The sequence below is a fragment of the Aspergillus undulatus genome, assembly GCF_047715775.1.
Source record: "Aspergillus undulatus strain CBS 261.88 unplaced genomic scaffold BDV17scaffold_1, whole genome shotgun sequence".
In the NCBI taxonomy this organism is placed as follows: domain Eukaryota; kingdom Fungi; phylum Ascomycota; class Eurotiomycetes; order Eurotiales; family Aspergillaceae; genus Aspergillus; species Aspergillus undulatus.
This window is the reverse complement of record NW_027396605.1, coordinates 36244-53439: the sequence shown is the minus strand read 5'-3', so window position 1 is coordinate 53439 and position 17196 is coordinate 36244. Positions and strand designations below refer to the sequence as shown.

The 17196-nt window shown below is 52.6% G+C and overlaps 10 protein-coding genes across 10 annotated transcripts; 5 read left to right on the top strand and 5 right to left on the bottom strand.

The window, feature by feature from the left end:
* The first annotated feature begins 194 nt into the window (after positions 1–194).
* On the top strand, positions 195–2044 carry BDV17DRAFT_225 (uncharacterized protein). The gene is made up of 2 exons (XM_073755684.1): positions 195–359; positions 460–2044. The coding sequence occupies exons 1-2, from the start codon at positions 335–337 to the stop codon at positions 2022–2024; spliced, it is 1590 nt and encodes a 529-aa protein (XP_073620921.1). The 5' UTR covers positions 195–334; the 3' UTR covers positions 2025–2044.
* An 85-nt stretch (positions 2045–2129) lies between these two features.
* BDV17DRAFT_220 (mRNA splicing protein PRP18) lies at positions 2130–3530 on the bottom strand. The gene is made up of 2 exons (XM_073755577.1): positions 2481–3530; positions 2130–2428 (listed from the first exon to the last, which is right to left on the bottom strand). The coding sequence occupies exons 1-2, from the start codon at positions 3395–3397 to the stop codon at positions 2236–2238; spliced, it is 1110 nt and encodes a 369-aa protein (XP_073620920.1). The 5' UTR covers positions 3398–3530; the 3' UTR covers positions 2130–2235.
* Positions 3531–3717: 187 nt separating this feature from the next.
* On the top strand, positions 3718–4575 carry BDV17DRAFT_285826 (SAP18 family protein; the record flags this gene model as incomplete). Its single annotated transcript, XM_073760778.1, has 1 exon — positions 3718–4575. The coding sequence occupies one exon, from the start codon at positions 3718–3720 to the stop codon at positions 4573–4575; it is 858 nt and encodes a 285-aa protein (XP_073620919.1).
* A 29-nt stretch (positions 4576–4604) lies between these two features.
* Positions 4605–5484, bottom strand: BDV17DRAFT_248289 (uncharacterized protein). The gene is made up of 4 exons (XM_073756081.1): positions 5440–5484; positions 5351–5386; positions 5105–5220; positions 4605–4996 (listed from the first exon to the last, which is right to left on the bottom strand). The coding sequence occupies exons 1-4, from the start codon at positions 5456–5458 to the stop codon at positions 4943–4945; spliced, it is 225 nt and encodes a 74-aa protein (XP_073620918.1). The 5' UTR covers positions 5459–5484; the 3' UTR covers positions 4605–4942.
* A 471-nt stretch (positions 5485–5955) lies between these two features.
* On the top strand, positions 5956–7125 carry BDV17DRAFT_135 (glutathione S-transferase). Its single transcript, XM_073754201.1, has 3 exons — positions 5956–6174; positions 6228–6619; positions 6689–7125. Exons 1-3 carry the CDS (start codon positions 6137–6139, stop codon positions 7036–7038), a joined length of 780 nt encoding a protein of 259 aa, XP_073620917.1. The 5' UTR covers positions 5956–6136; the 3' UTR covers positions 7039–7125.
* Positions 7075–8294, bottom strand: BDV17DRAFT_248285 (2-hydroxyacid dehydrogenase; the record flags this gene model as incomplete). The annotated part of the gene is made up of 1 exon (XM_073756080.1): positions 7075–8294. One exon carries the CDS (start codon positions 8289–8291, stop codon positions 7212–7214), a length of 1080 nt encoding a protein of 359 aa, XP_073620916.1. The 3' UTR covers positions 7075–7211.
* Positions 8295–11672: 3378 nt separating this feature from the next.
* BDV17DRAFT_142 (uncharacterized protein) lies at positions 11673–12175 on the bottom strand. Its single transcript, XM_073754315.1, has one exon. The coding sequence runs from the start codon at positions 12096–12098 to the stop codon at positions 11823–11825; it is 276 nt and encodes a 91-aa protein (XP_073620915.1). The 5' UTR covers positions 12099–12175; the 3' UTR covers positions 11673–11822.
* Positions 12176–12178: 3 nt separating this feature from the next.
* On the top strand, positions 12179–14253 carry BDV17DRAFT_248283 (FYVE zinc finger domain-containing protein). Its single transcript, XM_073756079.1, has 2 exons — positions 12179–13192; positions 13381–14253. The coding sequence occupies exons 1-2, from the start codon at positions 12773–12775 to the stop codon at positions 13786–13788; spliced, it is 828 nt and encodes a 275-aa protein (XP_073620914.1). The 5' UTR covers positions 12179–12772; the 3' UTR covers positions 13789–14253.
* BDV17DRAFT_285821 (GNAT family N-acetyltransferase) lies at positions 14231–14998 on the bottom strand (the record flags this gene model as incomplete). The annotated part of the gene is made up of 1 exon (XM_073760777.1): positions 14231–14998. One exon carries the CDS (start codon positions 14996–14998, stop codon positions 14231–14233), a length of 768 nt encoding a protein of 255 aa, XP_073620913.1.
* Positions 14999–15275: 277 nt separating this feature from the next.
* Positions 15276–17121, top strand: BDV17DRAFT_278455 (rRNA (cytosine-C5-)-methyltransferase RCM1; the record flags this gene model as incomplete). The annotated part of the gene is made up of 2 exons (XM_073759539.1): positions 15276–15476; positions 15571–17121. The coding sequence occupies 2 exons, from the start codon at positions 15276–15278 to the stop codon at positions 17119–17121; spliced, it is 1752 nt and encodes a 583-aa protein (XP_073620912.1).
* Positions 17122–17196: the final 75 nt, after the last annotated feature.

The window sequence follows — 17196 nt, the reverse complement described above, 5'->3', positions numbered from 1 at the left end:
AGATATCGTGCGCATCTTGTTCTGGTTAACGGCCCCGTTGGAAGCTCCTCTTGAAAGTCCCTGTTTTGTCAGCATTCCCCCGATCCCATGGCGCCTCCCACTTCCGCCTCTCTCCATCCCCCAATCCTCCCATCCTCCATCAAGTCTATAGAACTTTGCTCCTAATGTAACGACATCTCTCGATGGCCGTCCAGTTACCCTCCCTTCGCTTGAGGGCAGTACTGGTTTCCGATCGTTTGCCTTGACTTTTGTGTTCTCCGCACTTCTCCTCAGCGTAGCCCATGCCCCGCGCTGACCGGATTGCACCGGGGTTGTACTCACATATAAGCCTTCCATGGACACTGACACCATTATCATCGGTATGTCGCCATAGCTGGCTGCCTGCGGTTCGCTGGCTACCTAAAGATTGTGTTTTCGGGTTCACCAATGGCCATCCTTGTTGACTCCGGGACTCTCCAGGCAACGGGCCGTCTGCCATGATCCTGTCTTACATACTTCACGGCCATCTCCCATACTATTCATCTCAGCATCCGCATCCCGACCCGTTACTGCACGCGAAGCTCAAGGACGCCCCGGCGCTTCTGGGAGCCGACGTGGATGCATTGACTGAGCACTTCGCCGCATCCCGCCTCTCATACTCCACTCAAGCTCTTCCGGTAAACGTACTACTGGATACGCTTGTTCGACCAAGTGTCGACGTTGAAGAATTGCAGAGCGTGACTAATGTGGAGTGGCTATATGAGCCAGAAAAAGCTGTGCCGCACAAGGTGCTTGGTAATGCGCTGCGGCCCGGTGGGCAATGGACTGAGAATCGGATGCCCGCGAGCTGGGAAATCCAGACGCTGAGCTATGCCTCGATGCTCTCTCTGCCTGGATATTCCTTTGCTGACCATTACCGCAAAACCACTGGCAAAGACCTTCCCGCGTACACCCGGCCTAGCCGGCAGGAAACGGCAGACTATTTTCGAGCATATCCGGAAGCCGTCGGTATTGATGACGCCTTTTCTTCAAACGAGAACGTATGGGGTATCACGCGACAGGAAACTGGGTTCTTTCTCCAATCACATAATATTCGCTGCAAACACCTAGTCCTGGCCAGCGGTATCTTTTCCGAGGTGCTGCAGCCTTGCCCGCTCATTAGACCCCTTGCATCCCTTCAGCCGGTTCCTGAAACACCACTACTGGTCATTGGTTCCGGCTTTTCGGCAGCGGACGTCATCATATCTGCACCGGAGAATCAAAAAATTATCCATATCTTTAAATGGGATCCGGACAACCGACCGTCGCCATTGCGCGGTTGCCATCAGCATGCGTACCCCGAATACGCTGGTGTTTATCGATTGATGCGACGAGCTGCTCAAGCTGCCCAGCCGAAGACATCGAAACGCATCAAACCGTTGCGGACTACATCCTCTCCATTCCTGGAAAGTCGGTTTTGGGCCGACGTTTACGAAGGGCTCCCAAATACCGAGATCATTGATGTACAGACGCAGGAGAAGGACGGTGCGATTGTGACTCTTCGTCTTCCTGACGGTTCTATACAAACCCGGTACGTGCGCGGAATGGTATATGCCACCGGTCGACGGGGCAGTCTTGGTTACCTAGATCAAAGCCTCCTGCGTGAGGTCATCGGCTCAGATGTTGGAACTGAGGTGAATGCTACAATATCCGCACAGACATTGCGGTCTAAAGCTATTGGAAACGCCGAAGTTTCGAAAGATGTTTTCATTATCGGCAGCTTAACAGGGGATTCCCTCATTCGCTTCGCATACGGGAGTTGCGTTCAGGCTGCTGGAAGATTGATCAACGATATTACCGAGGATCACCAGACCGAACGCACCTCAACGCCTGCTTCGAGGCAGGAATTGAATATAGGTGTGATGCATGGCATCGACGGGCACGATGTGTATCCTAATGGTGGCCAAATATGCCCAGACAGAAACAACCATGCGGTAGCAACATCACGACCTGCAAGAGATGCACCCCGAGGACTATGGACTTGGTTGATGGGTATTTGGAGGTAATATAGATGGATAATTGGTTCTGGAGTTGCATATCCATTGTTCATGCTGTATAGATATATTTAGACCTAGAGTCTATTTTCTTTGTATAGTTCGCATTCACATTCGGAAGGGTTTGGCCGTTTGCTCGGCGGCTAAATATGAATTGCATATAAGTGCTCAATAGCAGGGATCTTTGGTTCATCGAGACATTTTCATAGTTCCACATTTGCGCCTAACCCATAATCTGCAGCTGGTCGTCTGGCGGCCAACGAGTTTGAGCAAAGCTGAGACACCGCTTGATACTCTGGAGGTATTTGCGAGTGCTCTCGTCACTCAGAATATGGGCTTGCTTGTCTCCCTGGTGCAATTTCTCTCGCGCCGAACGCTCGTGAATACCCACCATGGTAACACCAATGGGCCATGCTCTATAGAACGTTAGCAATGCGCGTTTTCAAACGAGGAATAAATTGGACGTACGCCTTTCCGATACTTAGCCGAAGATAGGCATCGTTAGCATCAACATATCGCCTCTGCTGAGCCTTGTGTATAATCTCAACAATATGCTCCAGCACGCTGTCATCGATATCCGACTTCTCAAACTTGCGAAACAGAGGCGTCATGTTCTCCCGCGACTGCACCATCGCATTGTACGCTTGTCGTCCCTGCAGGCTCTGCTTTACCGTGACATCGCGCTTCGCCAGCGCAAGCTCCCACTCGAACAAAACCATGTTGAAATAAGACGCCAGCTGCCGGAATAGAAATTGTCGACCTTCAGTGTCCTTGGGGACCGTACTTGGGATCTTCATCTCAACCTCAGGAACAGGCTTTAGCGTCGACGGGATCGGCCCATCAGACATCTTCTGATTTTCAAGAGACCGCTCAAGCAGCTTCTTATACCGCAGTAAACGACCCTTATGCGACTCCCCAAACAACCGGACAGGCTCGCCCAACTCCCTCAGTTTCTCCGTAAGATCCTCCTCTCCGATATCCTCCTCTCCACCCTCTCCTTGAGTCTCGGGCGCCCCCTCATTCTCATTCTCACTAGGCGTGACCGGCACCTCAGGTAATCCAATCCGCTTCCTCCGTTCGCGTTCCTTGATTGCCTCTTCCTCCTCTCTTTTTCGTCGGGACTCTTCAGCGAGTCTTCGCTTCTTCTCCTCGCGCTCAAGCCGCCGGTCTGCTTCCTCTTCTTCGAGCTTGCGCTTCTGCGCTGCTCGCTCTTCGCGCTCTTTTTCTAGTCGCGCTTGGTCTTCCTTGTAGGCGGCTATTCGGGCGGCTTCTTCGTCTGCGCGGCGGGTGTATTTCTTTTGTGGTTTGGAGGAGTCAGAGCCGGAGTTTGGGGTTGGGCCTTTGGCTTTGTCGATTTCTTTGGACATTAGGGCGGCGAAGTCCATGGTGACGGGATTGTGCAGTATGCACTGTGTAGGGACTATTAGGCGGACTTTTCTAGGATGCACTCAGTAAGAGGGGCGCAATTAGTTGTCGGGGAAGTGTAAGTCTGGACGGATATCGCAGGCTGGGATGTTTCCGGCGGCGGTCGAGGGTCGAGAGCTCTCGTGATCGACCTCGACCTACAACTTCAACCGCTCCACCACTTCAACACCACTCTACTTCACCAGGCTCATTCACTTGAAATGAGCTTAATCTCACTCGCTCATTCATAATATTACTCTATACCCTACAACACACTCTCTCCTCAACCTAACCCACCAAGATGTCCACCCGCGACCTCCCCAAACCCAAAATCGACCGCCAATCAACAACACCCTTCCACCTAAAGCTCTTCTACCGCCAAAACGCCTACCACAATCTCTCTGACTTTGCGCCAAACATCTCCTCACACTCATCATCTTCAGGTTCATTCGGCGGTCCTCTAAGCGGACCAAACTCTATCCGCGCGCGGTCCCCTCCACCACAGCCACCAACCGCCGCGAATCTCCCAGCGCATCTCCAAATCTACACCTGGCAGTCATGCACGCTGCGCGAGCTCTCGCAGCTGCTTACATCCTCTCTTCCATCTATGCTCCCTGATCCGCCGATCGGTACGCGATTGTGCTTCCGCCTTATATACCCTGATACCAAGGGCGCGGCGATAATGGGACCTGACGCGCGGGGGAGATACCTAAGTAAAGAGCTAGGGAGTGTGATTATCGGGCCGAGAGAAAGCGTCGAAGAACAAGAGTCGTCACGGAACGGACCTAGTGGGAGTGGGCGTGGCCCATTCAGACTCCAGGGCAACGACGCAGAGAAGACATTACAGGAGGCGCGCTTCGTGATCGGTGACTACGTCGACTGTGCGATTCTACCGCCGCTGGAGGATGGTTCAGTTGCGCCGGCGATTGCGGGCGGGTCTGGTGGGAGGGGCCTTGGGGGTGGTATTGGTGGTGGGATGAGGGCGTTCCGCGATAATGGGTTTGGGGGTGGACGTGGCGGGAGGGGAGGTGGGAGGGGCGGACTTGGAGGGGAGAGGATTCCGCCTGGTGATTGGAGACGGGGGGAGAGGGTCCCTGATAGGGATAATGGGCGTGGGTCTGGGGGTGGGAGGAGAGGAGGGGGGTGGGCGCCGTACTAGACGTGATATAGGGTCGGTCTTGTACTTCTGATTTATGCAGTCTCTACGATCTAGGGAGTATGTATACTAGGGCTATGGAGTTCAGAAGGAGGACTTATCTTGATATAAAAAGGAAAGACTACGTCCCAATGAACTTAACGGCATCAAATCCAGTTCCCCTATACCTACCGCATAAAGCGATACCCTTACATTCAACACCCCGGTAGGCGGTACAGTGCAGTGACAAAATCAAACGACTCGATGCGGTATATTCTAGTAATAGTTACAGCGTCCAGCGAACCGCACACCAGAACGCAAAATCCTCAATTTCATCTCAATCGCATCTCAACCACTCTTCGCTCATCCTCAGAGACCCATTGATTCACCCTTACCACTCAGCAATGGTATCCCCCTTCCTCTTTCCACGGAGGTCATATTTGCCCTGTAGTCGAATCAAACCGTTAGCATACCCTTTCATTCCAAATCCCTCACTCACACCCTCTATCTCTATCCTCCACATCTGAATCCGAATAATTGGGAAAGGACGCACATCAGACTTATAAGCAACATAGCCCAACGAAGCCGGAATCAGAACCATGTAGAGCAGCGAGTGCCATGCGGTGCGGGGCGTCCAGCGGAAGTGCTTGTAGCGGTTTGTGGTGACCTCTGTACACAATCCATCATTAGTATTCCCGAATTGCCATTTTCATTCCCAATCTCTCGTGACGTTGTCTCCGGCCGGTGGTAGCTAGGAGCGTTGCATGCGGTGTGATCGGTCGGAGTGCAGTAGACGTACCGTAGTATTTCTGCAGGGCCGGGTCAAGGACCAGGGCTTCATTGAGACGATTAGCGACGACTTTCAATTACGTGAATAGGGGGGCATACACTTGCTAGGACCGGCCATTGTTGCGATGTGTTGCGGCGGTTGGCTGTTCGATACCTAATGCGATGAGGTGCATTGGTGACGATGGGAGAGGTTGTTGGTCATGTGACCTGGCCGGAATTGTATGAGTCAGCGTACACTGTGACGGGGCGCTCGTCCGTCCGAGTCCGTCATCTGCAACCACCGTGCAACCTAGACTCTAGATCTCCGATCGGGATACAGATTCATGTGAGAATGGATACGATGTGGCATTTCGCTTATTATGTGCTTCTACAGAGTATTCACGGTTTATTTGTATCCGCTAGGCACTATCGTTGCTCCGAGCTGACTATCTAAAGCTACAAGTATATACCTACTGCCAGTGCCGTCGGAAAGATCGCAGCCCCGCCAGCCCGACGCAGACGCTCCATACTCGCCAAAGACGAGATTCGATTGGACTTATTACGGCTTGATATAGCGCGCTTGGGGTGAAGATCTCGTATACATGGCCTGCGTTCAGACCGTAGTTCCAATGAATGTTGTTGTAAGACCTTTGGCTTGTGATGTGGTGAGGAGCAATGACGCAGACGATCCATTCACAAGTTGCCGAGGACCAGTTTTAGTGATTGACATGCCCTGGTCTACCATATAAGAGCTCCAATCCCCGACCAGATTTACTTTTTAAAGATCCATATCAACAATACTCACCCACAAGTCACAATGGCTTCTACATCAGAGACAAAAGTCACCCTCTACTGGTTCGATCCTTCCCCCCCCCCCCCTAATCCAGTCAACACTAAAACAACCCCAGGCTCGAAAAGTCCCGCTCCCAGCGCATCCTCTGGCTCCTCGAAGAACTGCACGTCCCCTATGAAGTAAAAACCTTCCAGCGAGGCAAAGACATGCTCGCGCCCCCCGAACTGCGCGAAATCCATCCCCTGGGCAAATCCCCCGTCATTTCTGTCCAGGGCCCGGGCACCTCCGACTCCAACTCCAAGCCCATCGTTATCGCAGAGTCGGGAATGATCGTCGAGTATATCTGCGACCATTTTGGCGGCGAGAGACTTATACCCACTCGGTATAAACCTGGTCAGGAGGGGAAAGTTGGCGGGGAAAGTGAAGAGTGGTTGAGGTATAGGTATTACATGCATTTTGCGGAGGGGAGTTTGATGCCGTTTTTGGTTTTTAAGTTGGTTACGGAGAGTATGTATTGTCACCCTTCCCTTTTCTTTCCCTCCAGGGAGGAGTGTATAGTTGATTAACCGAGTCCAGCAATAAAAAACCCCCCCGGCGTCCCCTTCTTCCTAAAGCCCATCCCGCGCGTGGTCGCAGGACAAGTCGAATCCCAATTCGTCGAGCCGAATCTGCAGCGCACGTTCGATTTCCTCGAAGACCAGCTCAAGACTGCGCCGGGCGGTGGGCCGTTCTTCTGCGGGACAAAGGTCACCGCTGCGGATATCATGATGAGCTTCCCGCTTGTTGCGGCGGATACGAGGGTGCCGCTTAAGGAGAAGTATCCCCGTCTTGCGGGGTTTGTGCAGGCGCTTGAGAAGGAGGAGGGGTATCAGCGCGCTGTTGAGAAGATTAGGGAGGTGGATGGGAAGTTTGAGGCTTCCCTTTAGGTTGGGTTGCTTGGAGGCTATGTTGGATTTTGCTTCCTGTTATGATGCGTTATGTTATGTTGATGTTGACGAGTGTATATACAGGATACCAGACTGCTATATTATACCATACTAATACCTCATGACTCACACCAAACATCGCCCAGTCACTACGACACTTATTTATCCTCCCATTAAATCCCTCTAACAGGCTCCTTCCCATCCGCAACAGCTAAATGCCCCTCCCTAACCAACGAATTCGCACAATGCCTACCCTCCACCCAATCCTGCAAATTCGCCAACGTCGTCCCCGCAATCTCCGTCAATGCCTCGCGCGTAAAAAACGCCTGGTGTCCACAAACAAGCACATTCGGGAACGTCATCAGCCGCATCAACGTGTCGTCGTGTATAATCTCATGGCTGTGGTCATTGTAAAAGTACGCCCCCTCTTCCTCGTACACGTCCAACGCAAGACCACCGAGCGTCCCGCTCTTGAGTGCCTCAATTGCCGCTTTCGTGTTGATTAGCGGTCCGCGTGAGGTATTTACCAGTAATGCGCCCTTCTTCATGTATCCAAGGTTCTCGGTATCGATGATATGTCGCGTTCCACGCGTAAGCGGGCAGTGCAGACTGACGATGTCGCTTTGACCAAGGAGGGTCTTCAAGTCAACGAATTGACCCCCATACTCCCTCGCGAACTCCTCCTCACTCAACCCAGGCTTCGGATCAGACGCGAGAAGCCGACACCCAAACCCCCTCACAATTCGCGCAAGCGCAAGGCCTATCCTACCCGTCCCAACAATCCCCACCGTCTTCCCATGCAGCGTCTGCCCCATCAACCCCTCAAGGTTAAAGTTCCCCTCTCGCACGCGGTTATACGCGCGGTGTGTGTTCCGGTTCAAAGTCTGCAATAGTGCGATTGTGAACTCAGCCACGGCCTCTGGGCTATACGAGGGGACATTTGCGACGAAGAGACCCAGTTCTTCGGCCGTGCTCAGGTCGACGTTGTTGTACCCTGCGCAGCGGAGGAGGAGAGCTCGTGTTCCCGTGGCATGTAGTGCGCGTATGACGGGCGCGTCGAGGGTGTCGTTTACGAAGGCGCAGATTGCGCGGTGTTCGGCTGCTAGCGGGGCAGTTTCGAGGCTTAGTGGGAAGGGGTGGTAGCTTATTTCGCAGAGGGATGGGTACTGCGCGGTGAGGACGGAGTCGAGGTATGTTTTGTCGTAGGACTTTGCGCTGAAGACGGCGAGTTTGAGGGGGGTGGAGGGGGGCATTGTGGTGGTTTGTTTCCTTGCTGTTGGAATCTGCTGGTTCGAGATCTATTGGGGGTATTTGGATCTGGATCTGGATCTGATATGGCTAGATACAGAGTTGAAGATAAGGTTGGATTTCGAGTAGATTGGGGGGTAGAAGTATGGGCTGATCTTTGCCAAGGGAGCTGTTATACTCATGACGTCGTGATATAGTTCGGGGTTTATGCTCTTGGCCTGTATATCTCTCCATCGGGCAAGGGAGGAAGCAAATATGTGATATCTGATTGAAATGCGTCCATCATGAAGATTGGAAGCAGTGAGCGCAATGAAGGGCAATCGTGATGCAAAGGATTTGATGTTCTAAAGAAGAGAAGAGAAGAGGCCCGCAGCGCTCCGTCCTCCGATATTGAGAAGTCAGCCCTACCAGACCATCTCAAGAAGAAGCTCTCCAGAAACATGAAGCTTGTCCAACCAGCGATACTCTACTTTGTAAGTCTACAAAATATAATAATAGGCGCAAGGAAATACGATGGTTAACAACCCGACCTATCTTGCCCGGTATATATATTTCCGCTTCATGATCAAGAACAAGAACATACAACAGTAATATGAACACTGCGACAAGACCGCCACCTATTCAGAGTGAAGTTATATATTCATTTTAGAAATGTGGCAATGTACTCTACACACCGCTGGATTCTTAGTCCTCGAATCTCAGCATGTACCTAGCACGAAGCTCGGTCGTTTGCAGCTAGGGTTGTTTGAGAACGAATGAATTACCCATCAGGCATTTGGCTTCGACATGTATAGTGTATATTGTATTCTTTATGGAGTCAAAATGAGTCAACCGTGGCCGAAAGTCCAATCCAAATAGTACAGTGCACCTGGTTAATGTTATAATGCGACGTTGTGCCTCAAGGCAGTGGCGGCAGTCAGTTTCGGTGTCGCCGTGCGAATCAACTCGAGCAGGCCGTGCGAATCAACTCGAGCAGGCCGTGCGAATCAACTCGAGCACGGTGTCCAGTAGCTAGCGAGCAACTACTCTTCTGTACTCCTAGGCATCTCACACTCCAAATTGCCACTGCGCATACAAAGTACAGATATAAGTAACCTGGATCAATTGGCGATCGGTGAGTATTGAGATCCATCCCTACGAGAATGTTGTGTAGCCCCAGCTGCAAGGGTCTTATATTCGGAGCAGGGTTGCGAATCGGACACGAACCTGCCCGCGCTATATCTATCAAACATCTGCTAGCAATGGGCGGCATGCGAATGCGCATCCGATCGATGCTTCCGTTGCCGATAAACTTCGCCCCTGGTATGGATCAAAAGCCACCCCGGTAGCAGGCAACAACAATTTCAGCTGTAGACAAAAGCACGAAGTCAAGTCGGAGGCGGGGAGAGAAAGTTACGTACGCGGATACTACTCTATCGTGCCTTGCCCTCTGCATCACATCTCGATCGCACATCAGCTTGGCGGGATGTTTGGCCGCGGAGATATGTGTCGCCCTCGTATACCATATCGGCCCCTCGCAGATTAGATAGCCCTTGTGCCAGATCCAAGATTGGAGAGGAGGCTGAAGATAGCGATAATGATACGTATAGCAGTACGTATGCCTTATCGTGTGAAGCGGCGAAGACCCCGAGCCGGTGTGTCTCAGACTCGCAAGCTGCGGTTGCTGAGGCAGTGAGGCGGCAGCGACGTCCGCAGTAGTCCGTGAAGCCCGTCGGGCGTCCACCCAAAATGTGGTGAAGTGATAGTGTTCTGTATACAAAGTGGTACTTGACGATTTAGACCAAACAATTGGCAAACCGTGATTTGACTTTTCTTGACATTCAGTCGAAAGTCGAGACGATCTGAAACCTGGTCTGGGCGCGTCTACAATGCAAGCAAAAAGCCACCAAGACTAGTCGCTTCTCTGGTTGGCGGTTCAACTGGCAGCGCTTCTCATACTTACAGTGGGCTGTGGGTATAACCGGTTTCTGGGCGCTTTCTGCATGCTTGGTCTCGAACTAACATATTAGTTTTTGGACGTGCATATGTAAAATGTTGACGGCGTCTGTTAGTTTGTTAGGCCCTGGTCGAATAATCAACACCTAGCCCTTGTTCTGTAAGTAGCCTGAAAATTCGCCGCGATTCGAGTCACGAGAACCGAGTCGTCGACTGTCTGCCGGCATGTTAGGCGGTTAGCCCGGAGGCGACATGGAGGTCAGGGGTTCTCCAGGCTTGGCAGCCTCGTTGCAGATGAAGCTGTCCCGCTGCAGCAACTAGTCGGTAGTCGCAGCTGCAGCTGCATAACATCCTACTCTGTATAGCGTATAGTCGACCCAAGACTCAAGAGGTGGCAACTGACAACCTCGAGGCGAGGCCCAACTTGGGAACGGCAAATTTGCTTCTTTGCTTGGGCCGAGGCTCATGTTGCTATCGTTGAAGCGGTCGATAAGCCTGAGGAGATCGCCCGGTGAAAGGTCGGTGGCCCTGTTCCACGGAGACGTTTTGTTGATAGGTCGCTAGAATATTCGACGACGCTTCCACAAGCCCCGTCGTCCCCTTGATGCTAGGCCTGTTTGGGGCATTTCAGCGATGCCGTTACCTAATCAGCCACGAAAAAGCTTCGGTACTTGTCCGTGCAGACGGGACAGGGAACGAAATTCAGCGAATCAGGACGTTGCGATAAGGCGTTCGACAGCCAATCCGGAGGCGAACTTGATCGGAGCCGTCGTGCTGGAAATGGGCCGTGCTCGACGGTGATTGGCAGTTTAGGCCGGTAGGCTCACGAGGAACTCAACCTCAGACGACGACCGGGCAGCATCCTCGGTAGTTCAGTTTCAGTCAGGTCGTCACCGCCAGATGCTCGCAAGGGATGTGACTTGGTAGATGTGCCGTTGCTGACCACCAAGGAGTCGAAGTAGTCAATGCAACTCGCCGGCATCTTCTCTTGGTGGTTGCTTGATCCTTGTTCGTCTTTGGTGATCCAAAGCTGGTCAACGCTGCTGTTTGACGTCAATGAACGCATCCGTCGTGGGGAGGAGCCAGAACGGGCGGACGACCGGGTGGGCCGTGGTCGCGTGTGGTAGAAAATCCCGGTGGGTTGCCGGCTGCAGGCCGTTGCCAATGAGGATCGCGAGGATTGCTCTGACACTTATTCTTGGGCTGGCGCCAACCGCATTCGTGCGAAAAGTGGACTCGGGGAGAACATGGAGAGGCCTGAAGGGGAAAGTCGTCTTGTTCCACGGGAACTGGAGAACATAGAGCAGGTTAACGTTGCCACCGGATCGTCAAGTGGATGTCATAGACAGAGTGATAGACGGGAAGATATTCGATGTGACCTTGAGTGTCAGTGAAGATCTATAGTGCTCAAGCAATGGGAAGAAACTCCCGGTTTGGGGTAGCAAAAGGCGGTCTAGAGTGGCAGGGATGGGCAGCGTGTTGTCATGATGAGTCGCGAGAGGGATCCCTGCATGAACCTTTATCACACTGAACTTGAGTATTCTTCTGTTCACTCAGAGGAATCAAGTAGTCTCTGTGTTACCCAACTCCCAAAAGACAGGTCAAGTGCTCAATAATGGCAAGGGGAACATTGCCGAGAGGATCGGCCACAACGGAGAGCAGACAAGGCGAGATGGAGCTAGCAGGCTTAGTCGCAATCCCGCCCACCAACCACCGGCTAAGTGTTTCCTCGGCAAAACTGTTAGACAAACAATAATAATTAATCTATTGCCAGCCTTCAGTCTTTTACCAACAGGAATAATAATAATATAGCAGATGTGACAGCAATATACTATAGAGTATGGTTTATGATTCAGGCTATCATTATTGTGAGACATGGCAGAGTATAGTTGTCCTGAAATGTCCGAGATTCACCCTTGTAGTATAGTTAATTGCTTGTGAACCAAAGAGCGGTCGGGTCCACCGTGCCCCCGTCGGGACATTTAGCAACTGGTCGAGTCTCATTCGCATAGCCAGGACTTTCCATCTCCGTTCAAGCGGGAGATGAGATGCTGAAGGATTATCTTAGCGCCCATCTCCAGGCTCCACCCGCGCATGGCTATTCCGCCCTCTTAAGGTCCCGGTTTTCCTGCATCACTGGCCATACTCCCCTCCAACGAGGTCTGTCTTTCGCAGAACATCCTCTATCAAGTTATCAACTGTGTCATCTCGAGTCATCGCGGCTCTGCACATCACCTTGACCTTGGATCACTCAACTCTGGCTCGATTCATCCTCAGTCACCTCTCACTACCACTGAACTTTATCATCTCGCCTCTTGCCACTGCGATGTGTTTATGCCGACATCACTCCTAGCTCGACCATCTACTCTCTTCGCATAATAGTTAATTCTGTTAATTCTGTCATCCGTACATACCCCATATTCTCCAACTCGGCCGCGTGTTACTCTCCAGTCTCTCCTTGTCATTTGAGCCGCGTCTTCTCTCTTCGTACCTCTGCTCGACATCACCAACACACCTACCCTACATTCACTCTCCTCTCACAACAAACGAAATGGCCACTCACGTCATGACCGCGACTGCTCCTTCTCTCAACCAGTTCGCTGTCTACGGCAACCCTTCTCCCGTCAACTCTGGCGCAAGCACTCCTGCCAACAACTCACCCACCTCTCCTCACCAGCAGTACCTCCCTCTTCAGACCCGCCAGATCCGTCCCCCTAAGGCACCCCTCTATGTCCCTGCTGCTCTGCGCCCGACCGAGCGGCCTTCCAAGCCCTCGCCTCCCACCCCTCCTCACAGCGTGCATGGCTCTCTCGACAGTCTAAATGACAGCGACTCGAGCGAGAACAGAGTTACCCTACGTGCAACCATGGAGAGCTTCGGCAGTGGTGTCAGCAAAATGGCCGAGAACGAATGGATGAAGAATGAACACCTCGGTGAGGTGACCGGTCTCCCCACTAGAGATCACTGGAAGGTAAGCTTAAATCTTTTCTTTCCACCCGGGCGCTCGGTCCCATTCATACTACTGCGGCTGCGTTCATGATCCCACAAGCCAACTGTTTTACGACATCTTGTGTGATCTGCAGCGCAACTCCATCATATTCTGCATCATAGCCCGCCAACTGTACTGTTCTTGGACACTCGCTCATGTAGCTTGATTAGGCCGATTCTGCTTCTCAGAACTGTGATTCTCCTACCTGCCGTTCCTCTTTTGGTCTCTTCCTTCGTCGTCATCACTGCCGCCATTGCGGTCACGTCTTTTGTTCTTCCCATACTCCTCATGCCGTTCCTCTCGACCAGAAGGCGCGCTTCCACCCTGATGGTGTGCCTTCTCGAGCATGCGACCTCTGCTGGAGTGCTTACCAACGCTGGGAAGAGGCCCGTGCCGACCGCCTGAACAAGATACAGCACCAGATTGAAGATGATCGCAACTCTATCAATTCCAACCACACCAGTGCCGGCTCTGTCGATGCGCCCATCGCTGAAAGCCGCAAGGAATTTACAAATGCCGGCCAGGCCAACGAAATTGCTGCCAGCGTTCCTCGCGGATGGAATTGGAGCACCTTCTAAACATCCAACACCGACCTTTACCATCTATCTAATGGGCTCTCACATTGACTGCTGAGGCTCCTCGACTACAATTTCACTTCGATGCACCCTTTTTAGAATATCTTACCCATTTACCGGGCTTACAGCACCTTTCGTCATTTACCTGGAGTTCGGTCGGTATCTCTGCAACGGTTTCGGATTTATCTTCTTGTCCATATTTGAGTCGTTTCTTAACGCTGTGGTTTCGCAGATGTGGGAGGCTTTTTCTAAATCTTTCTTTCCTACCGCTCAGGATACCCTGTCATGATTACATACGTGTTTCTTGTTCTTTTTTTCATGGTTCAATGGTTCAATGGCGTCATGATCGTGATGTTCAGCCTAGTTTCGGATAGAGGCGTTAATGATAATTTGACAACTTCGAGCCTTTCTATTCTCTAGCTTTAAACGGGTATATCTTTGCAATCTAAACATCCAACCTCTTCCACATCCCCACATGCTCAATCCCCTCCTCAACCCACCTCCCCAACCCCTCATCCGTGACAAACCCAAGCCCCTGATAAAACCTCTCAACATCAACCTGCGCATGCACAAGCGTTAAACCCTTCCACTCCCCTACCTCCTGGGCACCCTTCCCTTCCTTCTTCGCAACATCCAACAACCCCTTGTTGATATCCCCCTTATTGCTCTCCGCCCACTCCAACGCCTCCTCCATAACCCGTCTCGCGACGCCCGCGCCCCTATAATCTTTTAGAACCGCAACCCGCCCCAGCTTGATGTAAGGCTCATGCGCAAAGTCATACCCCTCGGCGCTGATGCCCCGCGCACCGGTATCCGTCCCGTCGGGGTTCGGCGCATACGCTGCGATGAAGCTCTCGTGGCTTGCGTGTGGAGGCGGAACAAGTCTCACCACACCGACGGGGAGATTTAAACTCTTCATTTCTCCGTCAGCACCGGGATTGGAATTGGGCGCAGTCGCTTCAGGATCGTAAATAACCCAATGCCAGCTGCGAGCGTCATCCTCATCAATCTCGAATTCGGCGGGGCATTTTTGTTCGTCGACGAAGACTTCTAGGCGCACGGCCATTGCGTCGTTGAATGTAGATGGGTTTGTACTTGGGTGGGGGATTGTGCGGGTCGGGAGGGCGAGGGCGTGTCCGTTGTTTGTAGCTGGTGGGGGGAGGAGGGTGGTTTTGTAGGGTTTTGAGCGGAGGGAGGGGATTGAGGGTGGCATTTTGGATGGAGGGAGGCGGTAGGGGTCTTGACTTGTTTGAAGGAGATATGGGGGAGAAGAATCGAGTTTATATACTTTCATTGAGGAGAAAAAGTCACAGGGCGTGGAGTAGTACTATAGGTGTATAGATGGGGGAGCAAACAGTGCAAACATGACTGACTCAATCCGCTCCGCAGATCGAGATCGGGGAATTTTTTGCTTCTCGACTCGACTCTCGAGCTGCACCTCCAAAGTCCGGACTCTGACATTATCGTCCGCAAGCTGCACCGCAGCAATAATGTCACTCTACTACGACGCGGTATCCGTCCTCACGGCGCCCTCGTCAACAGGCGGGTCCTTCAAATCGAGGCTCTACAACTCGCGCACCCTCAAGGCCTCCCCCGCGCAAGTCTACGCGCTCATCACCGAAGCCGCGAAGTGGGATATCCTGCTCAAGGAAGTCATTGAGCATGCTGGGATTCTGAAGATTGAACCGAAGGTTGTCCACACCATAACTTTTGTACCCTTCTTCAGTTTAAACTGGTTTTGTTTTGTTTTGAGAGTCCTGCTGACTGACCAAGAAATCATAACAGCTCACGCCCTTACTCTCCCTCCTCCTCGTGTACGACCACCTCTTATCAAAGAATGGAATTGCAGCGCCGGCATCACATCCGCTCCGCCAGGCCGTCGAAAGACACAAGATTCGGTTAAAGGGCGAATTCACGAAAGCGCGGGTGCGGCGCGCATGCGCAACGATACCGCAATTGAAGGAGGCCGTTCGGAAGGAAAAGCTAGCGCAGGGTGTCGGCGCAAGTACAGGCGCCGTGTATCCGCGCTGGGTCCGGGTGAATAATGTTCGCACGACGATGGAAGAACAGATGAAGAGTACGTTTGCTGAGTTCGAGACTGTCGACTCGCTGGCGGAGTTGGTTGTCGGCGGTGATGACAAGCTGAAGCGCATGCGCGTCGACCCGCATATACCGGATCTCATTGCTGTCGCTCCGGGCGTCGAGTTCTCGAATACACCGGCTTATAAGAATGGCGAGATCATTCTCCAGGATAAGGCTTCTTGCTTCCCGGCTTATCTGTTGCTAGGCGAGGACTGGACCGGAGGGGATCTGATTGATGGGTGCGCGGCGCCAGGGAACAAAACCACCCATATGGCGTCCCTACTATCAAAGGCTCGCTCTCGCTCCATCGCCAACTTCGACCCTAAGAAGAGGAAGACCCCGTCGCATATCATCTCCATGGACGCCTCCCCCGTCCGCGCAAAGACACTCCAGAAAATGGTCTCCACCGCCGGCGCAGATTCCCTCGTTACCGTCCTCCAGGGACAAGACTTTCTAGCTCTCGACCCTGCCGACCCGCGCTTCGAGAACGTCACCGGCCTCGTCCTGGACCCGTCCTGCTCCGGCAGCGGTATTATCGGTCGCGACGACGTCCCTCAATTTACACTCCCAGCGAGCGGGAAACCAACACCCGCATCATCCAAGAACGAAAACGGCCAGGGGAAAAAGCGTAAACGCAACGAATCATCTGAATCCACACCTCCTTCCACCAAAACATCCTCAACACCCGAATCTGAAAACGACGCCCCCACGACAGAAATAACCCAAGATCGCCTAACAAAACTCTCCAACCTGCAATACCACATCGTAAGCCACGCTTTATCCTTCCCCGCCGCAACCCGAATAACATACAGCACGTGCTCCATCCACCTCACCGAGAACGAAGCCGTCGTGGAACGGATTCTGGACAGTGACGTTGCGAAACGGCGCGGGTGGCGCGTTTTACGGCGGGATGAGCAGCCACGCGGATTGAGGATGTGGAGTGCGAGGGGTGTGAAAGAGGAGGAACCGAATGGTTCTGGGAAGATTGAGGGGGGAGTTGTGGCTTTGAGTGAGGAGGAAAGAGAGGGGTGTTTGAGGTGTTGGCCGGGTGATGAGGAGGGAACGGGGGGTTTCTTTGTTGTGGGTTTTGTGAGGGATGGAAGTCAGGATGGGGATGACACTGGGATTATGAATGGGAAGGCTGGTTCAGATTCTGGGATGATGGGGGGTGATCGTGAGGAGGAGGGTGAAGGTGACGATAACGAAGGCGAGGATGACGGAAGTGAAGATGAATGGGAGGGGTTCTCCGACTAGACTGACTTTTACCTTCGAAATGGGCTGAGCTTGATCGGGTTAACTCGACACAGAGTGATAAATGCACCACATATG

Coding starts and splice junctions, on each gene's coding strand:
- BDV17DRAFT_225 (XM_073755684.1), top strand. CDS start 335: ATGGACACTGACACCATTATCATCG. Junction 360..459: donor CACTGACACCATTATCATCG/GTATGTCGCCAT, acceptor GGGACTCTCCAG/GCAACGGGCCGTCTGCCATG.
- BDV17DRAFT_220 (XM_073755577.1), bottom strand. CDS start 3,397: ATGGACTTCGCCGCCCTAATGTCCAAAGAAATCGACAAAGCCAAAGGC. Junction 2,429..2,480: donor CGGCTAAGTATCGGAAAGGC/GTACGTCCAATT, acceptor AACGTTCTATAG/AGCATGGCCCATTGGTGTTA.
- BDV17DRAFT_248289 (XM_073756081.1), bottom strand. Junction 5,221..5,350: donor GGCCCTGCAGAAATACTACG/GTACGTCTACTG, acceptor GATTGTGTACAG/AGGTCACCACAAACCGCTAC. Junction 4,997..5,104: donor ATGTTGCTTATAAGTCTGAT/GTGCGTCCTTTC, acceptor ATTCGACTACAG/GGCAAATATGACCTCCGTGG.
- BDV17DRAFT_135 (XM_073754201.1), top strand. CDS start 6,137: ATGGCTTCTACATCAGAGACAAAAGTCACCCTCTACTG. Junction 6,175..6,227: donor ACAAAAGTCACCCTCTACTG/GTTCGATCCTTC, acceptor AAACAACCCCAG/GCTCGAAAAGTCCCGCTCCC. Junction 6,620..6,688: donor TTTTAAGTTGGTTACGGAGA/GTATGTATTGTC, acceptor AACCGAGTCCAG/CAATAAAAAACCCCCCCGGC.
- BDV17DRAFT_142 (XM_073754315.1), bottom strand. CDS start 12,098: ATGTCTCACAATAATGATAGCCTGAATCATAAACCATACTCTATAGTA.
- BDV17DRAFT_248283 (XM_073756079.1), top strand. CDS start 12,773: ATGGCCACTCACGTCATGACCGCGACTGCTCCTTCTCTCAACCAGTTC. Junction 13,193..13,380: donor CCACTAGAGATCACTGGAAG/GTAAGCTTAAAT, acceptor TAGCTTGATTAG/GCCGATTCTGCTTCTCAGAA.